This window comes from Rhinoraja longicauda, chromosome 2 (genome assembly GCF_053455715.1).
Source record: "Rhinoraja longicauda isolate Sanriku21f chromosome 2, sRhiLon1.1, whole genome shotgun sequence".
NCBI lineage: Eukaryota > Metazoa > Chordata > Chondrichthyes > Rajiformes > Arhynchobatidae > Rhinoraja > Rhinoraja longicauda.
This window is the reverse complement of record NC_135954.1, coordinates 89,003,289-89,022,257: the sequence shown is the minus strand read 5'-3', so window position 1 is coordinate 89,022,257 and position 18,969 is coordinate 89,003,289. Positions and strand designations below refer to the sequence as shown.

The 18,969-nt window shown below is 39.5% G+C and overlaps 1 protein-coding gene across 3 annotated transcripts in view; it reads left to right on the top strand.

The window, feature by feature from the left end:
- The window catches only part of poc1bl (POC1 centriolar protein homolog B (Chlamydomonas), like), a 38,344-nt gene extending 22,832 nt beyond the window's left edge, over window positions 1-15,512 (top strand). For 2 of the 3 annotated variants that reach the window (XM_078422995.1, XM_078422987.1), the window contains exons 7-11: window positions 2,495-2,671; window positions 3,108-3,239; window positions 6,967-7,077; window positions 12,615-12,767; window positions 14,648-15,512. In XM_078422995.1, the coding sequence (XP_078279121.1) occupies window positions 2,495-2,671; window positions 3,108-3,239; window positions 6,967-7,077; window positions 12,615-12,767; window positions 14,648-14,776 (702 nt within the window). In that variant the 3' untranslated portion in view covers window positions 14,777-15,512. Of the gene's footprint in view, window positions 1-2,494; window positions 2,672-3,107; window positions 3,240-6,966; window positions 7,078-12,577; window positions 12,768-14,647 lie in introns of those variants that run through there. The other variant, XM_078423003.1, reaches the window with a different exon arrangement.
- The last annotated feature ends 3,457 nt before the right edge of the window (window positions 15,513-18,969 follow it).

The window sequence follows — 18,969 nt, the reverse complement described above, 5'->3', positions numbered from 1 at the left end:
GGCCTGTTTCCGCGCTGTATCTCTTAAATTAAAAAAAAAAAAGATAATATATAGGGATTGGAATGTTTCAGAAAGCTATGGGATTCCTTTGTGTGGCACAGACACCTCTAAAACACACAACATTCTTCAACTGCTTTTATAAAGAAAAATTAAAAATTGAATCAGTTTAGGGTTGGTGAGTCCGGGACATGTTGGTCATCATGGACTTCCAACATAAAACAGTACAGCATAGCGACAAGGCCTTTGGCCCATGGTGTCGGTACGTCCATGATACCAATTCAAACTAATCCCATCTTGCTGCACATGATCTATATCTCTCCATTCCAGACTATTCATGTGCCTTTCTATTGACTTAAATGTTGCTCTCATATCTGCTTCCACCACTATCTCTAGCAGCACATTCCATTCCCAATCAAAAAACGTAACTTTCCCCTTTCTCATCCTAAATTCATGCACTTTAGTATTAGACATTTCCATCCAGGGTAAAGTACTTTGTCTTTCATAATTTTATATACCTGGCCTCTGACTTACCAGGGTAAACAATCAAAGTTGGCCTGTTTCTATGCTAAATGTGTGATTCTATGACAGTCACAAGAACATTCTAGGCATTGGGGGAATTGGATCTTGCAACTGTGTTTTCGCATCTCAATGTTCAGGGAAACCAAACAAATTGTGTGCCGTCCATTTGCTTAGATTTTATGCCGCAGTCAACTAGCCAGGGCTTGAGCATAAGCCTGAGCATAAGACCAGTTAGCCTGACTTCGGTGGTGGGAAAGATGCCGGCGTCAATTATTAAAGAGGTGCATTTGGATAGCAGTAAAAGGATAACTCCAAGTCAGCATGGATTTATGAAAGGGAAATCGTGCTTGACTAATCTTCTGGAGTTTTTTGAGGATGTGACAAGTAAAATGGATGAAGGGGAGCCAGTGGATGTAGTGTATCTAGACTTTCAGAAAACCTTTGATAAGGTTCCACACGGGAGATTGGTGAGTAAAATTAGAGCACATGGTATTGGGGGTAGGGTGTTGACATGGATAGAAAATTGGTTGGCAGACAGGAAGCAAAGAGTAGGAGTAAACGGGTCCTTTTCAGAATGGCAGGCAGTGGCGAGTGGAGTGCCGCAAGGCTCGGTGTTGGGGCCGCAACTGTTTACCATATATATTAATGATTTGGAAGAGGGAATTAGCAGCATCACTAGCATGTTTACGGATGACACAAAGCTGGGTGGCAGTGTGAATTGTGAAGAGGATGTTAGGAGGTTGCAGGGTGACCTGGACAGGTTGAGTGAGTGGGCAGATGCGTGGCAGATGCAGTATAATATAGATAAATTTGAGGTTATCCACTTTCGTGGCAAAAACAAGGAGGCAGATTATTAATTCAATGCTGTTAGGTTAGGTAAGGGGGAGGTGCAGTGAGACCTGGGTGTCCTTGTACACCAGTCACTGAAAGTTGGCGTGCAGGTACAGCAGGCAGTGAAGAAAGCTAATGGCATGTTGGCCTTCATAACGGGAGGATTTCAGTATAGGAGTAAAGAGGTTCTTCTGCAGTTGTATAGGGCCCTGGTAAGACCACATCTGGAGTATTGTGTACAGTTTTGGTCTCCTAATTTGAGGAAGGACATCCTTGTAATTGAGGCAGTGCAGCGTAGGTTCACGAGATTGATCCCTGGGATAGTGGGACTGTCATATGAGGAAAGATTGAAAAGACTAGGCTTGTATTCACTGGAGTTTAGAAGGATGAGAGGGCATCTTATAGAAACATATAAAATTATAAAAGGACTGGACAAGCTAGATGCAGGAAAAATGTTCCCAATGTTGGGGGCGTCCAGAACCAGGGGCCACAGTCTTAGAATAAAGCGGAGGCCATTTAAAACTGAGGTGAGAAGGAACCTTTTCACCCAGAGAATTTGTGGAATTCTCTGCCACAGAGGACAGTGGAAGCCAAATCACTGGATGAGAGTTAGATGGAGCTCTAGGGGCTAGTAGAATCAAGGGATATTGGGAGAAGGCAGGCACGGGTTATTGATTGGGGACGATCAGCCATGATCACAATGAATGGCGGTGCTGGCTCAAAGGGCCAAATGGCCTCCTCCTGCACCTATTTTCTATGTTTCTATGTAAGCAGAATATTAATGTCACACCAGAGTTGACAACACAACACAACTCAACTTCATCTTTTCAAACTCTGGTCTTCTGAACATATCCACTTACTTGATGGTACCTTAGACTACTTCGTTTGAGGAAACTTAACCGCCCTATTCCTTTGTCCTTAATCCTCTTTAAATAATATTTTGGTGATGGGTTCTACAATGGTCTTATGATGGTATTACCATTTTTAAAGGTCTATAAATCTATCTTAAAGAGCAAATGGGCATGATGGGCTGAATTATCTCCTGCTTGCATAGTACTGTTTGATCATTCCCTTCAATGGTATGATTGTGAGTACTTTGGAAATGTTCATTCTTGTATTAAATTGTTTTGCAATTTCTTCAAAGGTGTGGCAATGCCAAGGCTCCTTGGAAATCCATCCATGTTCACATGTTGGCCATGTTTTTCCAAAGCGAGCTCCGTATGCTCGACCAAACTTCCTGACGAACACTGTGCGAGCAGCTGAGGTGTGGATGGATGAATACAAAGTACATTTTTACTATCGAAATCCTCCTGCAACAAAGGTAATGAACGATAAGACACCAATCACTGTGGACATCCTACCTAGTTTACAGTGGAATTCTATGATCTACTACAGTGGAATAATTTCCCTCAGTGTGTCATGGAGCCTGCGAGGTGGTAACTAGCACAACCATCAGGGGACCAGAGACCGATGCAATATTTGTAACAAGGCCGTAATTTAATTCATCAAGAAAATGAAAATCAAGTAACACAAGCACTGTGCTGTTCAAAAGAGACTGTTCTATATATATTTTTTTAAACCAGATAATCTGCATGGAAAATGGAGGTCTATTTAAATTATATTTAGTTTTTTGTCGGTCGATCAATGTCCCAGACTCCACCAACATTGGCACTGAATGCTTTTAAAGAATGAAACAACAGCAATTGATTTGTGAGGTTGAGAATTGTTTGCTACAGAAGATTTTTGTTTCATTGCAGGAAAAATATGGGGATATTTCTGAAAGGAAACTACTCCGAGATGGTTTGCAGTGTAACAGTTTTCACTGGTATCTGAAGACCATATACCCAGAGTTGCATGTACCAGAGGATCGTCCCAACTGGCATGGGGCGGTAAACAGGAGCATTATTATTATTATTTCTCCCAAATTCATTTATAACACTGTTTGATAGTCTGCAGCCTAGCTCCCTCCCGCCTTTTAGGGGAAAGTATTTTTAAAAGCTATTGGGAAAGGCAAGGAAATAGAAATATATGGGTATCTTACTGGGAGAACTGATGGACCGAAAAGCCTTGTGCTGTAAAAGGTGAATGCAGCACAGACTTGTGAAATAATTGGGATTTGGAGAATATTTTGCCTTAAATTATTTTATTTCTAAGTTGTAACAAAACATCATGGAATTTACAGCTGCAGAAATGGAACATATTCTGTACTGCTCTTTTTCATTGAGTCACCGTCTAATCTCACTTTCCCAAGCAGTTCCCACACTCCTTTTTAATATCCCCTCTCTATTTTGCCAAGTTCCACCAGCCCACAAACTAGCTATTTGAGCCCAGCCTGATGTACTGACCCAAATGGTCTCCATTACAAAATATTCCTTTCTATCATCGTAATGTTGCCCATTTCACTCCATATCTTGACTCATCTGCTGCAGGAATTGTTCTGAGACTGACAGCCTGACATGTTCTGACTGTCTTCCCCATCTATGCCTCTCTTAATTTTATATACTTCTCGCAGATCTTCCTGCAACCTCTGATGATCCAGAGAAAACAATCCAGGTTTGTCCAACCTGGTTTTATCCAGGTTTGTCCTTTTAGATGGTACCCTCCAATATAGGCAATATTCTGGTAAATCACCTCTGCACCTCTCCAAAGCCTCCACGTCCTTCCTGTAATGGATCGACCTGAACTACACACTATGTCAAATGCAACCAAACTAAAGTCCTCTGAAGTTGCAACCTGACTTCCTGACTCTTGCCATATACTCTTGCCAAACAAACCATACACCTTCTTTACCACTCTATCTACGTGTTGCACTTTTAATAAGGCATGGACCTGTACCCCAAGATCCCTCTGCACATCAGTACTATGGAGGGTCCTGCCACTAACTGTATACAATGGTTCAATTGTACTTCATTGTTACATAAGTAGTGAAATCCACTAGGTACAGTGAAGTTCCTTTTTTTGCAAATAGTTCAATAACATCTTGCCATATATTAGCACAATCATATTTAAGTACAAGAGTGTAAGAATTGTAGATTACACCGAGGCAGTGCACAAGTGTTGCTATGTTTCCAGTGCTATCTTATATCCTTCAAGGTTCAAGGTTGTTGAAAATGTAGAGTTGTCTTGGAGTTGCAAAAGTTGGCCTGGCCTGGTGATGCTGTTGGTGGCCTCCACCTCTGTTTCACCACTCCCTGCCACTGCAGGCCTCTGTCTTCTATGGGTAAGCCAGTTCAAATCGAAACAATCAAGTAAAGACATCTTAATTTTCTGCCTCATCCTACAAAAGGGGACTTTATCAAATCCTCTCCAATGGCTCCCCAACTGCTGATATGGAATTCACTGGCCCATTATCTCAACTTCCCTTCATAAACAGAGGAACATTTGCTATTCTCCAAACCCCTAGAACCTCACCTGTGTCTGGAAATGATACAAAGATTTTTGTCAATGCCTGCAATCTTGTGCCTCTCTCTGTAACCTGGGATAGAGCTGGCTCTGGGATATTATCCACCTTGGTGTTTTTCAAGAGACTCGACAACATAATTTTCTTGATTTCAAACTGCCCTCGGATATTGGTTGAACGCAAAGTGCTGGAGTAGCACAGTGGGTCAAGCAGCATCTTTGGAGGACATGGACTGGTGACCTTTTGGGTTGGGTCCTTACTTCAGACGGCGAATGTTGCCAGACCCGCTAATCTACTCCAGCACTTTGTGTTCTATGCAAGATTCCACAATCTGCAGTTCCTCATGTCTAGCATTTTAGTATTTTACTATCCTCCATATTCTCCTTGGTGAATACAGGTGCAAAGTACTTGTTTAGAACTATGCCTATATCCTGTGACCATGCACAAATTCCCTCCTTATACTAGTGAGGTCCTACTTTCTCACTGGTTATTCTCTTGCTTTTTAATGAACGTAAAAAAAGTATTGGGATTTTCTTTAATGCAAGTCGCCAATTACTTTTCATGGCTCCTTTTTCCCCATAGAAACATAGAAAATAGGTGCATGAGGAGGCCATTCGGCCCTTTGAGCCAGCACCGCCATTCATTGTGATCATGGCTGAACGTCCCAATCAATAACCCGCGCCTGTCTTCTCCCCATATCCCTTGATTCCATTAGCCCCTAGAGCTCTATCTAACTCTCTCTTAAATCCATCCAGTGATTTGGCTTCCACTGCCCTCTGTGGCACAGAATTCCACAAACTCACAACTCTCTGGGTGAAAAAGTTTTTTCTCACCTCAGTTTTAAATGGCATCCCCTTTATTCTAAGACTGTGGCCCCTGGTTCTGGACTCGCACAACATTGGGAACATTTTTCCTGCATCTAGCTTGTCCAGTCCTTTTATAATTTTATATGTTTCTATAAGATCCCCTCTCATCCTTCTAAACTCCAGTGAAAAGACTCAAGCCCAGTCTTTTCAATCTTTCCTCATATGTCAGTCCCGCCACTCCAGGGATGAATCTCGTGAACCTACTGCCTCAATTACAAGGATGTCCTTCCTCAAATTAGGAGACCAAAACTGTACACAATACTCCAGATGTGGTCTTACCAGGGCCCTATACAACTGCAGAAGAACCTCTTTACTCCTATACTGAAATCCTCTTGTTGTGAAGGCCAACATTCCATTAGCTTTCTTAATTGCCTTCTAATTGCCTGAATGCTTTATATTCCTCAAAGGTCCTGACTGATTTCATCTTCTTTAACCTTACATATTTTTGACTAAATGTACAAACCTCATCCAAGGTTCCTGTATCTTGCCATCGTTATCCCTTACTGGAACATGCTGGTCATGAACTCTGATCAATTAGTTTTTAAACAACTCCCTCTGATATGACTTGCCCAATAACAGTGGCTTCCAATTTACGTTCCCTCGCTCCTGCCTAACAATGTGGTGGTCTTCCTTGACACAATTGAATTAATTTTCCTCAAGATCCAGACTTATCCTTATTCATAACCATCTTAAAATGTAAGTTGTGATACTGTTCCCAAAATTCCCTTTCATTGAAACACCAGTGACCAGGCCAGGCTCATTTCCCAGTACAAGGTCCAGTATGATGTCTCCTTGAGTTGGATTATCCACATACTTGGTCCAGAAACCCTCTTAGATACACCCAACAAATTTTGTACCATCCAAGCTTTTTGCATTTGAGGAATTCCCAGTCATTATTGGGGAAGTTAAAATCACCCAGTATGGCAATTCATGTTGTTTTTGCATCTTTCTGTAATCGGTCTACATATATATTTTTGTATCCTGCTGGCTATTGAGAGGTCTATGATATAATCCAATTTGAGTGATTGCACCATTCTTATTTTTGAGCTCTACCCATAATAAAATATGAAAATGAACATTCTTCTGGGTTCTCATTTTCCAAGAATAAACAGGTCATGTATCTATTTTCAGAATCTCAATTTTCAGGGGAAAACCATTGGTGTGACATCTCCTCTAAATGAATAGATTTTGAGCTGATAATCAGAGGTTAAGTGGAAGTAGAATGATAATGCTGTATTTCTAGAGTGTGGAAAGACTATTTGATTTGACCATTTCAATATTTTACTTGATCCAATGCAGAATATGTATTTCTTTACCTGGTAATTTTAATCAATGGGACATTGCTTCCAGATTCGCTCAGAAGGGGTTCATTCTGAATGCCTGGATTACAATGCACCGGATCACAGCCCTACAGGAGCACATCTGTCCTTGTTTGGATGCCATGGTCAAGGAGGTAATCAGGTAGATGCCATGGCTTTTGTAATCATTCATACCTAGTGTGTTTCTCATTACATAGAAACATAGAAAATAGGTGCAGGAGTAGGCCATTCGGCCCTTCGAGCCTGCACCGCCATTCAATATGATCATGGCTGATCATCCAACTCAGTATCCCGTACCTGCCTTCTCTCCATACCCCCTGATCCCTTTAGCCACAAGGGCCACATCTAACTCCCTCTTAAATATAGCCAATGAACTGGCCTCAGCTATCTTCTGTGGCAGAGAATTCCACAGATTCACCACTCTCTGTGTGAAAAAAAACTTTCTCATCTCGGTCCTAAAAGACTTCCCCCTTATCCTTAAACTGTGACCCCTTGTTCTATAAGATCCCCCCTCAATCTTCTAAATTCCAGCGAGTACAAGCCGAGTCTATCCTGTCTTTCTTCATATGAAAGTCCTGCCATCCCAGGAATCAATCTGGTGAACCTTCTCTGTACTCCCTCTATGGCAAGAATGTCTTTCCTCAGATTAGGAGACCAAAACTGTATGCAATACTCCAGGTGTGGTCTCACCAATGCCCTGAACAACTGCAGCAGAACCTCCCTGCTCCTATACTCAAATCCCCTCGCTATGAATGCCAACATACCATTCGCTTTCTTCACTGCCTGCTGCACCTGCATGCCTACTTTCAATGACTGGTGTACCACGACATCCAGATCTCGTTGCATCTCCCCTTCTCCTAATCGGCCACCATTCAGGTAATAGTCTGCTTTCCTGTTCTTGCCACCAAAGTGGATAACCTCACATTTATCCACATTATACTGCAACTGCCATGCATTTGCCCACTCACCTAACCTATCCAAGTCACGTTGCAGCTTCCTAGCATCCTCCTCACAGCTAACACTGCCCCCCAGCTTCGTGTCATCCGCAAACTTGGAGATGTTGCATTCAATTCCCTCGTCCAAATCATTAATATATATTGTAAATAGCTGGGGTCCCAGCACTGAGCCTTGCGGTACCCCACTGGTCACTGCCTGCCATTCTGAAAAGGACCCGTTTATTCCTACTCTTTGCTTCCTGTCTGCCAGCCAGTTCTCTATCCACATCAATACTGAACCCACAATACCGTGTGCTTTAAGTTTGCATACTAATCTCTTATGTGGGACCTTGTCGAAAGCCTTCTGGAAGTCCAGATATAACACATCCACTGGTTCTCCCTTATCCACTCTACTAGTTAAAATCCTCGAAAAATTCTATAAGATTCGTCAGACATGATTTACCTTTCATAAATCCATGCTTACTTTGTCCAATGATTTCACCACTTTCCAAATGTGCTGCTATCCCATCTTTAATAACTGACTCTAGCATTTTCCCCACTACCGATGTTAGACTAACTGGTCTGTAATTCCCCGTTTTCTCTCTCCCTCCCTTTTTGAAAAGTGGGGTTACATTAGCTACCCTCCAATCCTCAGGAACTACTCCAGAATCTAAAGAGTTTTGATATACAACCTATTGATGTATATTAAAAAATAGTTTTGCTTATTTTAAATGCAGTGCTTTTGTGGATTTTCAAGATAATGATTAGTAATACCAGTGAATATCACGACAAGCAATGCAAAAAAACATGGCTTTTATTGCTATTTATTGAAGATTATGGAACTTTTAATATATCTCTTGGGGTTTCAAAGTACAGGGAAGTGAGAAAATAATTGTTGAAGAACTGTTGGTTGTATTCTGCTCACCTTTCAGAAGTCATCATCAATAACATTGACTGTGATTTTGTATTATGAATAGATAGTGATAACTTGTGCTGAGACTTCCCTTGCAGTTATGACTGCATACATTTCCTTGGGATCACTTATGAATGTTACTGTTTTTACTGAATAAGGCTTTGAGCATAATGGGTACATTATAGTTGGAAAACTACAGCACATACTCTTTCTTTACTTTTGTAAGGTTATAATAATAATAATAATAATATTCATTTATTGTCATTGCAACGAGTACAACAAAATTAAAAAATAGCCAATCCTGACGGTGTGTCAAAACATATGCAATAAATGAAAAAACAAATAAATACAATTATATTAAGTACAAAAGATTTTTTAACAGTGTTGCCTAGTGCAGAAGGTAGTGTTCAGTTCTCGTATGGCCCTGGGGTAAAAACTGTTCTTAAGTCTGTTTGTTCGGGATTTGATCGACCTGAAACGTCGACCAGAGAGCAGATGAACAAACAGACGGTGGCCGGGGTGGGATGGATCTTTTATTATTTTGCCTGCTCTACTGAGGCAGCGTAGGCTGAACAGGTGCTCCAGGGAGGGCAGTGAGCAGCCGATGATCTTCTGGGCCGTCGTGATGACCCTCTGAAGGGCCTTCCTGTCCTTTTCTGAGCAGCTGGCATACCATGTGGTTATACAGTATGCCAGCACACTCTCGATGGAGCAGCGATAGAAGGATTATACCTTGTCAAGAGGACAAAAGAGATGCATTTTTTAAAATAATAACTTTCACATCCCTCAAATTTGTTTTGTGTGTTGTACATCATCCAACTGCTTTTGTGACATAGAAAATACACCAAACAATTTTCACATAACAAGCATTTTCACATTCCGATCTTGAGAAAATAATCTTAGTAATGTTGATTGAATGCAGAATATTGGCCATGGCACGAATGGTTAACCACATCCAACCCAACTCTCTCTCTTCTTCAAGCAGTGATGTGGATTCTTTTATCCAAGGTGCAAATGTCATCTTTGTTTTGCATCCTAACTCAAAATGCCTTCTCTGACTTGTTTCCCATGATGTTTATACTTGAGAAACTGAGTGGGGCAACCCAAAAGCTTGTAAATTGAGTGAGAGTACAACCAACAGCTGACACAATAAAACAGTAATGAAGGAGACATGAAAATAAATGAATTAAAACCGCAGTTTCATATCAATTAGTTTCATCGGAGATGCATCATCATAATATGCAAATTTACATTTGATGATTTTTAATTAGTTATATATTACTATTTATGTGTGATTTGAAATTTAATCGGAGACTTTTTCTTTGATGGTGGCTCAGGTTTGAGCAGGCAAGGTTTCTACTGCTAAGATTTGTTTGTGTTCTATCTGCTGATTGAGAGTTTCTTCTAAAGATTCATCCATAAAATTAATTGAATTTTGTAATCAAAGTATTATGCACTGTTAAAATCATGGGATGCTAAATTAATCTGCAAGTAGGTTCATTGGGAAGTGTGGGTTTGCAGTTGATAAATCAGTTATGAAGTATAAGGGGATCTTGCCAACAAGATCCATTCTTACTGTAATCAGTTGTCATCTATGAAATTGGAAAGATTGGTTCTCATAAATATATGTTTAAGCTCAGACTGAAAAAAAAGAGTTGTTCATCTAAATGCATAACAGGCCCATCAGCATGAATTACAATAAAGGTACATCATTTCTTGGTTGTGGATGCATTGTTGAAATATCAACTAAAATCTTTCAATAACATTTAAAATCTCCAAAGGAAGTCGTAAAATACTTTACATAAGAGAAAGAAAAGTTGAATGGAAGGGTAAAGGAATGTAGATTATCAACAAGCATTTCACAGATAATTAAATGTTAGATTGTATTGCAAGATTGAACATAAGTTTTGAGAATCTTGCTAACATTTGAAAAGAACAAGACCACGGCCTATGAATTCCACTCTTCTTCTTCTTAAGCCCTTGGCTCCTCTAGGGACCATAGGCCATTGACAAATGTCCTCCACCTCACTCGGTTGTTGGCGGTTCTTTTGAGATCTCCCCAGTTGAGCCCACTCCCAGACATTTCTGCCTGGACACCTCTTCTCCAGCTGTTCCTGGGGCGACCTCTTTTCCTTTTTCCTTGGGGTTCCATTTCAGGGCTTGCCGGGTGATGTTTGTGGCAGGTTTTCTGAGGCTGTGTCCAATCTAACTCCATTTTCTCTTTCGCATTTGTAAGTCAATGGGATCCTGGCTTGTTCTTTTCCACAGGTCCACATTGCTTACTTTGTCTCTCCTCCAGATGTTTAGTATTCTCTTGAGACAGGTGTTAATGAATGTTTGCAGCTTGTTTGTTGTGTGTTTTGTTGTTTTCCATGTCTCTGATCCATACAGCATTACCTGCTTCACATTTGAATTAAAGATGCATATTTTGGTGTTGATTGAGATGTATTTTGAGCTCCAGATCTTCCTGAGCATGTTAAACACCACCCTAGCCTTATTGATTCTGCTTTTTATGTCTGCATCTGCCCCTCTGGTGGTGTCCACAACACCGCCTAGGTATGTGAATGTTTCTACCTCCTCCAGGGCAGTGCTGTGCATGAGGATAGGGTTGCTGGTTTTGGAGTGGATCTTCATCACCTGTGTCTTTGCTGTATTGGGTGTAAGACCAAGTTTTGTTGCAGCTTGTAAGAGTCTGTCCGTCTTCTCCTGCATTTGTATCTGTGGGTGTGAAAGGAGAGCTATGTCGTCTGCAAAGTCAAGGTCATCTAGCTGTTCCCACATTGTCCACTGAATTCCATTTATTTTCCCTTCAGTTGTTTCCATCATGAATTCCCATGCCTTCTCCCTATCTTTACTCCTGAGATACAGCTCATGAATGCCACAACATCATTCTGGGATGTGCTGTAATATAGGTGTGAACTGAAGCAAAATTAAAGGAGTAGGAACATTTTGGATTGACTTGAGTGGGGAAAATAAAATCCATTGGACAATGAAGACAGTGAAGGTGCCTCATTGGATATATACACTTTTGGATAACATTTTAGTTCCATTTATTTTAAAGCAACATAACACAAATTCTATAAAATATTATCATGAAAAATTGCCAAAAAGCCATAAGCCGAAGAATCATTTTCAGTCAAGTGTTCAGCAATTTACTGTGACGTTGTTGATGTTTTTTGAGCAATTTTCATGAAGGGTAGCATTCTGCAGAAATATTCTTGATACAGTCCTTTTACAAGATATATATTTAGTCCTGGGTTTAGTGAAAGACTGAGCAGCACATTTCCCATTTATATGGACTGAATCTTGGATGTCGGGTTCATTTCGATATGGATTTAGTGTTACTAATTAACAAAACTATTAATATTCTTTAGTCAAAAGAGAAATGTGAACAAATACGCAGAGTAATGGGTTAATTTGTTGTGAATCCAAGATGCTCACGTTGCAGTCGGTGAATCTGCCATATTAATTGTATTATATATAACCATATTACATATAACGTGTCATGGAGGTAAATGGCACAATGGTGTCACCTCATCGGATGATTCTTGGATCTCACTTCCAGTAGGTCACCTCCCAATGGACAATGTTTCTTATTTGGACATCATCAGCACATGGTGAATGCGCATTGTGGCTTTTACATTGTGTTGGTTAATAATAACTATGATTGAACATAATCATTAACTGTGAGCAGCTATAATAGAATAATAGTAAGCTTATTTTAATTCTGTGTATGTAAATTATAGATTAATTTTTTTTTAAAATAGAAGAGTCATTGATTTTAATACTTTCAGGTCATGTTTCATACACATTTTTCTTTAACAAAATCAGTATTTTGAATACACATCCAAAAAGGAAATTCGATTTAATTCTGTGACTGAACTATGTGCGGAAGTAATTGAAGGACAAAGTACCATTGGAATGAAGTATTGTCCATCAGATGATACCCCTGTTCCAGAGTCCATTATATGGGAATTTAAACCTGTAAGTAATTAAGATTAACAGTAAGGAAAATAGACGAAAGTAAATTAATATTTAAATATGAATCCAGCAATCAGGGTGACTATTTTTCTCTTCACTGTACCTCTGTTCACCTCATTCACTGTTTGCATTTTTGTATTCCAATTTGTTAGATGGCGAAGCACACACATGCACAGAATACTCTTTCCATTTTCCTACCTCAAACAGGTCGATGTGACAGGGAGACAGGTGTTTATTTGTGATCTGTTCTGTCATTGCCTTTGTGAATTTGAAAAGAAAGTTGGATCTCGCACGTCTTAAAATGTTGCTGTAGACCTAGGAATTTGGCTTTAGCCAATTTCATGCATGAGCACACCCGTGACTTACATTACTTTGCCTTACAATGCAAATAGTGAAATAACTCTGTTTTGTGAGTCAGACGAGGAGTGGCCCATCAGTCAGCAAACTTGAAGATTAATGGAGATCTTGATTACATTCAGCCTTCTAAACTTCAAGATTCTTATCTTTAAAACTAACTTAGTGGGGGAACTGCTGGCGTATTGGATTATTGGAACAAAATGACGATTCATGAAAGATGTAGGAGAATGGATAAGGTTTTAGCGTGTTGCAAAGTAAAATTCTTTGAACTTCAAGGTTGGGTGAAAATATTTTAATTTGGTTTTGTGGTGATCGAGGAGACATATGCACTTAATCATTACATACACCTGCATGCACATTAAAAGTATCAATAAAGAAAATGTATGGTTGTTATTAATAAACGTGGATGGAGGAATATTGCTTTGGAAACCAGGAAAATAAGTTAAGTGTATGGAGAAATCTTGCCCTTGTCCAAAGTTACTAACGTGAATGTGATACAGGAAAGGAGTTTTAATTTGTGTTGTTCCTGAAGTGGGAAAATGATTCTGGTTTTAAACCAAAAGTGGAAAATATAAAGCTTCTTGATACAGGTTCTCTCCAGTAATAAATGGGTTCCTTTCTGACAGATGTCCATAAATCAAATTTTTCTGTAAGTTGGAAAATACACAAATCACTCACTATGGGAACCATAGTATTGTAATGAATGGCATCAAAAGCACACAAAGACTGATAAATAATAATTACGAAGAATGAAGAGAAAGAGTAAACTAATATTAAAGTGAACCTATATATGAAAGTCTGACTTATAAATTTAAAAATATTGTGTGGGATATGTCGGAGTGTCCATAAGTCAGAAGTTAATAAACTGGAGATGGCCTGTATTTGGATCCCCAAACCTTTTCTATTATTCATTTACAAACTGTCCATCTGTCATTATCAAGGCACAGTAAATCAGCTTTACTTTGTGCTATGTTTGAACTTGGGGAATTTGGAAGTCAGAAGAATGCATGGCTGCTCAGTATTTATATCAGCAAATATAACCAATACTAAACATTCTACCCGTAATGTGTAATATATTTATAAAATGGTGATTTATAAAAATGGTTTATACAACCATGCAAGCATGGTGAAAGGCAAATTTTACATTGGAGGCTTTTGCAGTGCAATGGTGTTTGATATTTTGACCCATTTAATGAAAAAATAATTTAAAAAGTTTCTGAAGACTTTATGAATAATTTTGAGCATTCGAATCAGAAATTGTGGTGCCAAAGGAATCTATTTGTACTTATAAACTTTCCATTTTATCACTCCCCGCTTTTACATTTTCACATAGTATCCCATGAAATGGAATTAGCTAATACTTTTATAATTTTTTTGTAATAAAGCATTTCATGTTCCAATATGTCACAAGGTGAGGAGAAATAAATATTTGAACCGCCTCTTAATTCTTTGATCGATCGTGCTGAATCTGTGATTGCATTGTTACTGCTTGTATGTGACAATAAAGTTGTCTTATTTATTCACAGGATGGAACAATCTACCAACCCAAGTCTAACAAGTGTATAAGTATTTACCATACGGCCGAAGGACGGATGGATGTTGAAATGAGACTTTGCAATTCACAAGACAATAATCAAATCTGGCATTTTGAATAGAAGAGTTAAAAGCAATTTTACACAGAAAACTCTCACGATACTTTGGCTTTTTCTGTCGAAGTGAGATTAGTGCTACAGTTAATATTTAATGCACACAAGTTAAATGCAAATTGTATCACCATTGTGCCTTATGATGTGTGTGAAAGAGATGATGGTGGGGCAGGTTTGGGTGGATGAAGACATTGTTTAATTATGAATGCTAGTCATTCTGCGTGCTATTTGTTTTTTATGCCTGAGTCTTGGCTTCAATGTATGAGTTTTGATTTTTTTTCCTCTTCTCTCACCACTAATCAAACTGTTTTGTTGACTTGAATGAGTTTATATTGCTATGTAATTTGTGAAATCTGGCATGATTTGCCTTACTTTGAAAAGGGAAAAAGATTGCAGGCTACAATCAAGAACTAATGAAATAATTCACTGTTTCAGAATGTGAAGAGAAATTTTAGGTTGAATTTCTACTGAATTTAAAAATGTGGTTTAGCATACAAACTATGATAAGGTTAAAAATGGTTATGATTTGATAGCCACTTACAATGCAGGAGCAAAGGGAGACAATGTCCAATGCAAACTAAAAACCCATGAAATGAACTACTGTATTGAAATTCTAAGAATAAATTATCATTGTTTTAAAAGAAAACTAATCCTTGCTGTGTTGCTATCAATTCAAATAATCAAAGAGCTACTGATGTTTTTATAAAGAAATCCAAAATACTTTCACTAAATGATCTTGCATAAAACTGTACATTTTCTAAATATTATCAAGATATACATTTTTTGATCCACTAACCTTCATGATATGGATGTGAATCAAGACAAATCTGTTATTTTTATCTGTTGGTTAATGTCAGTTGGACATAGATAATAATTAAATTGTTGTCATATGGTGACTAGTGTGTCGGATTCATGCTTGCAGTCATTTCAAACATCATCACTCTGCCACCTTCTTAGACTGTCCTGCATCCCCCTCCCCATCCATCTCCCCTTCTCTCTCTCTCTCTCAACACAATGGAAACTTTATCATTTTTAGATGGTTGTTGAAGAACAACAGCTGCCGTTAAGATCATGCAAAAGAAAGAGGAAAGTTTATGTTCCTGCTTTTTATTTTTTATCCATTGACTGGAGAGTGTTTCATATATCATATCATATATATACAGCCGGAAACAGGCCTTTTCGGCCCTCCATGTCCGTGCCGCCCAGTGATCCCCGTACATTAACACTATCCTACACCCACTAGGGACAATTTTTACATTTACCCAGCCAATTAACCTACATACCTGTACGTCTTTGGAGTGTGGGAGGAAACCGAAGATCTCGGAGAAAACCCACGCAGGTCACGGGGAGAACGTACAAACTCCTTACAGTGCAGCACCCGTAGTCAGGATCGAACCTGAATCCAGAATTCGATCCAGAATTCGATCCAGAATGTCTCAAAATCGGGCATGCCAATGGTCCAACACATTGCATATGTTAGCTTTATAGTACTTTTATTGCATTAGCAGCCCAGAGACCTGGGTTAATGGTAAGGAGACATAAGTTCAAGTTTTCACATACTAGGAACATCACAATTTGTGAATTTGAATTAGAGTTCTAAAGTCATAGTCATACAGTGTGGAAGCAGGTCCTAAGGTCCAACATGCCTACACCAACCAGCATGTCCTGCATTGGGCCCATATCCCTCTAAACCTGTCCTAACCATGTACCTGTCCAAATATTTCTTAAACATTGCGATAGTACCTGCCTCAACAACCTCCTCCGGCAGCTCGTTATATACACCCACTACCTTCTGTGTGAAAAAGTCATCCCCAAGGTTCCTATTAACTCTTTCTCCCCCTCACCTTGCACCTATTTACTGCATTCAGATGACTGTGCTAATCAGACTCCTTTTAATCCCTCCCACTCTTTTCACACTGAAGGGGAAAAAGACTGACACCGCTTATCTTTTAAGTGCTCCTACTTTGCTCTGGCTTCTCACCTTATTATTTTTTTAATGTTTAATAGTGACCATGAAGTTATTGGACTCTTGTAAAAGCAAACTCATTCATGAATTTTGTTTGGAATAAAAAATTGGTAGGGTAGAATTTTCAGCCATGTGCAAAGAGCACTCTGAGTATATTGTGCCTGAAGTATGCAAGTCATAGGGCATATTATCAAATTTCTGCTTGATCTATTTTGTATCTGGCTATTTGCAAAAAATTGCTTATATGCCAACACAGTTGGACAGCTTTTCATTTACTTGTTTTTGTTTTGAGGGAAAAAAGTTGCCTGGATAACAAAAAATAATTTGTAAGTACATGTGCCGATGACCTGATAACTGATCAACATATTCATGGGTGAATGTGAGGTGAGCCACTTTCAACTTAAATATGATTGAATTGGATGATTATTGAGCTGTAATCAACATGAGGCAGTGAAAGTTCAGAGACTTGGTGATTTATATACTTGGAGCATTTTAATATTATTTTATATCAAAATGACTGGGCTGCAAACGAATAGAAGTTTTAGTTCAGATATGTGAACATCCTGTTAGATAGCACTCACGGTATTGTGGACAGTTCTGGTCATCATATCTTGGGAAAGATACATTGGCCATGAAAGAAGAGTAGCACAGATACACCGATGAGCCAAAACATTATGACCACTGACAGGTGAAGTGAATAACATTGATTATCTTGTTACAACAACACCGGTCAAGGGGTGGGATATATTAGGCAGCAAGTGAACAGTCAGTTCTTGAGGTTGATGTGTTGGATGCAGGAGAAATGGGCAGGAGTAAAGACATGAGCGACTTTGACAAGGATCAAATTGGTATGGCAGACAACTGGGTCAGAGCATCTCTGAAACGGGTCTTGTAGAGTCCATGCCTCAGCAGGCTGGTGCTGTTTTGGCGGCACACGGAGGACCAACAGCATATTAGGCAGGGGGTCATAATGTTTTGGTACATCAGTGTATACCAGAATGGCTCCTGAATTTCAAGTGTTAAACCCCAAGAGGAGATGCCAGAAACACTTATATTCCTTGGAATTTCAAAGAACCAGTGGGATTTTAATTTTAAGGTGTCAAAATCACTGACAGATAGCTTGGGATAAATTATTTTTGCTGGTTGGTCATCAGGATCGAAAGGAGGTTAGATAATTGTATTATCAAGGACCCACATACCCCTGGCCATTCCCTATCAAAGATTTGGATGAGGGAGCCTTATGTAATATTTTTAAGTTGGACAACATGACACTGGGTTGGATTGTGAGGAGAAGACAAAACCACTTTAAGGAAATTATCTGAGGGGCGAGGTGATTTATTCTATGCCAGTTACATGCTGATCAGCTCCATCCTGATTGTTCCATCGTGCACCAATGTGATAAATTTTGAAAACATCGGGTGACCTGGTACAGACCAGTGAGGCCTGTGATAGATCAACCATGAACAGCATTTAAAAAGGCCATTCAGTCCAACACATCCATGCTGACCAAGCGAGGCCCACTTTCCTGCACCTGCCCCGTATCACTCAATCTTTCTTATCTACATACCTGTCCAATTGTCTTTTAAATGTTTCTAGGCCAAGTGGACCCGTTGGGCCCAAACCTCTCCTGCATTCGTGCAGCACCCTCTCCTCCCCCCCCCCCTTTTCTGTGTGGTCACATGGGGAATATGCAGAGTCAGAATTGATACCGAGTTGCTGGAGGTGTGAGGAGAGGAGAGTGAAGGTGATTGTTTAAATTCAACACGAGTCTTAAAACTGTAAGAATTACAGATTTGTAATTGTTATGGGAACAAGTCTTGCATTGATTCATTGGGGGGGAGTATAACATCAAGATTAGTGAAATTTTCAAGACCAGAAACCAAGACTATGTTGCCGGGCCTGGAATTGTGACGCACATCATGCAGCAGGAGAGCCAGCCTGATCTGAAGCAGTGACTGGCTTTGTGAGGCAGAGTTAAATCAGATTGCAGCTGCTACATTGCAAAATCCCGATTGAGGAATGAAGAATGAAGGTGGCTCTGACAAAACTGGCTTCTCGTGGCAGGACTGTCTTTATTTGGGATTCATTCAGTCACATATTTGATGCAGAAGTTTGTGGAAAAAATCAACCCAATCCAGTTTAGAACTGAAGAAGCAGAATGGTGAATAAATATTACAGAAATGTCGTGCGGGATAAATCTTCTACAATCTTGTCCAGATTTTGCTCCTCGAGTTCA